The following is a 1,664-nucleotide window of genomic DNA, read 5'->3' on the forward strand; positions in this document are numbered from 1 at the left end:
ACCTTTACCTTTTTTATGACTAACTTGCCATCGCCATATAAGCTGATAAGTAGCACTTTAAGTCTTGCTTTTATGGCTATACCGCCCTCCCTCCAAAGTAGCCCTGTTCTCTGTAGCCTGGAGGTTTGTTGGAATTCTAAATCACCAGACCCCTCATGGAGGTTGGGGTTCCCCATCAGCAGAGCTGCCCCCTTCTTCTTCTTCACTCCGCAGGGTGCCAAAAACTACCTGGGTGATTCCTGGTGCCTTCAGCGACTCCAAGAGTATCTCCATGCCTAGCAGTGTTCCCTCTAAGCTCCACAGGGCTGTGAGCAGAGATGCCGCCTCGGGAGCAACAGAAGCTGGTAGCATTAAAGTTGTGAGTGAGTCTACGTTGGACTATTGCATAAATTAGTTTTTTAGAAGATTACTTCCATCACCTTGTAAAAATCTCAGAATAAATTCCTTTAAATTATTGTTGTGATTGTTGTTCAGTCGCACAGTCAAGTCCAACTCTTCGTGGCCCAATGAACCCTGTCACGCCAGGCCCTCCTGTCTTCCGGTGTCCTACGGAGTTTGCTCAATTTCATGTTAGTTGCATCGATAATACTGTCTGACCATCTCGTCCTTTGCCGTCCCCTTCTTCTTTGACCTTCAGTCTTTCCCAGCACCAGGGTCTTCTCCACTGAGTGCTCCCTTCTCATTGGGTGGCCAAAGTATTTGAGCTTCAGCTTCAGAATTTGGCCTTCCAGGGAACGGTCAGGGTTGATTTCTTTTAGGATTGACCGATTTGATCTCCTTGCAGTCTAAGAGACTCTCCAGAGTCTTTTCCAGCACCATAATTCGAAAGCATCTATTCTTTGGCGCTCGGCCTTCCTCATGGTCCAACTCTCGCAGCCATACAGTACTACTGAGAATACCATCGCTTTGACCATACGAACTTTTGTTGGCAGACTGATGTCTCTACTATTTATTATGCTGTCTAGGTTTGCCATCACTTTCCTCCCAAGGACCAGGTGTCTCTTAATTTCACAGCTGCAGTCACCATCTGCAGTGATCTTGGATCCCAGGAACATGAATTCTGTCACTGCTTCCATGACTTCCCGTTCTACTTGCCAAAGAGTGATGGGGCCGGATGCCAGGATCTTGGGTTTTTTGATGTTGAGTTTTAAGCCAACTTTTGCACTCTCCTCTTTTGCTCTTAGCAAGAGGCTCCTGCGGTCCTCTTCACTTTCTGCCATTAGAGTGGGATTGTCTGCATATCTGAAGTTGTTGATGCTTATCCAGCTGTGTTATCCCAAATGGGATTAAGAACATAAGAACATAAGAGACGCCAATGTTGGATCAGGCCAATGCCCCATCCAGTCCAACACTCTGTGTCACACAGTGGCCAAAAATACCAGGTGCCATCAGGAGGTCCACCAGTGGGGCCAGGACACTAGAAGCCCTCCCACTCTTGCCCCCCCCAAGCACCAAGATTACAGAGCATCCCTTGCCCCAGACTGAGAGTTCCTAACTATACCTTGTGGCTAATAGCTACTGATGGACCTCTGCTCTATATGTTTATCCAATTCATAAGAACATAAGGGAAGCCAATGTTGGATCAGGCCAATGGCCTATCCAGTCCAACACTCTGACTGTCACACAGTGACCAAAAATACCAGGTGCCATCAGGAGGTCCACCA

The 1,664-nt window shown here is 47.5% G+C and overlaps 1 protein-coding gene across 1 annotated transcript in view; it reads left to right on the forward strand.

Annotated features, from left to right (window-relative positions):
• The first annotated feature begins 317 nt into the window (after positions 1-317).
• The window catches only part of SLC22A31 (solute carrier family 22 member 31), a 14,118-nt gene continuing 12,771 nt past the window's right edge, over positions 318-1,664 (forward strand). Inside the window, exon 1 of the mRNA XM_015406680.1 lies at positions 318-344. Coding sequence (XP_015262166.1) covers positions 318-344 — 27 coding nt within the window. The remainder of the gene's footprint in view (positions 345-1,664) is intronic.

The sequence above is a fragment of the Gekko japonicus genome, unplaced genomic scaffold (assembly GCF_001447785.1).
Source record: "Gekko japonicus isolate JY-2015 unplaced genomic scaffold, Gekko_japonicus_V1.1 scaffold386, whole genome shotgun sequence".
Classification (NCBI taxonomy): domain Eukaryota; kingdom Metazoa; phylum Chordata; class Lepidosauria; order Squamata; family Gekkonidae; genus Gekko; species Gekko japonicus.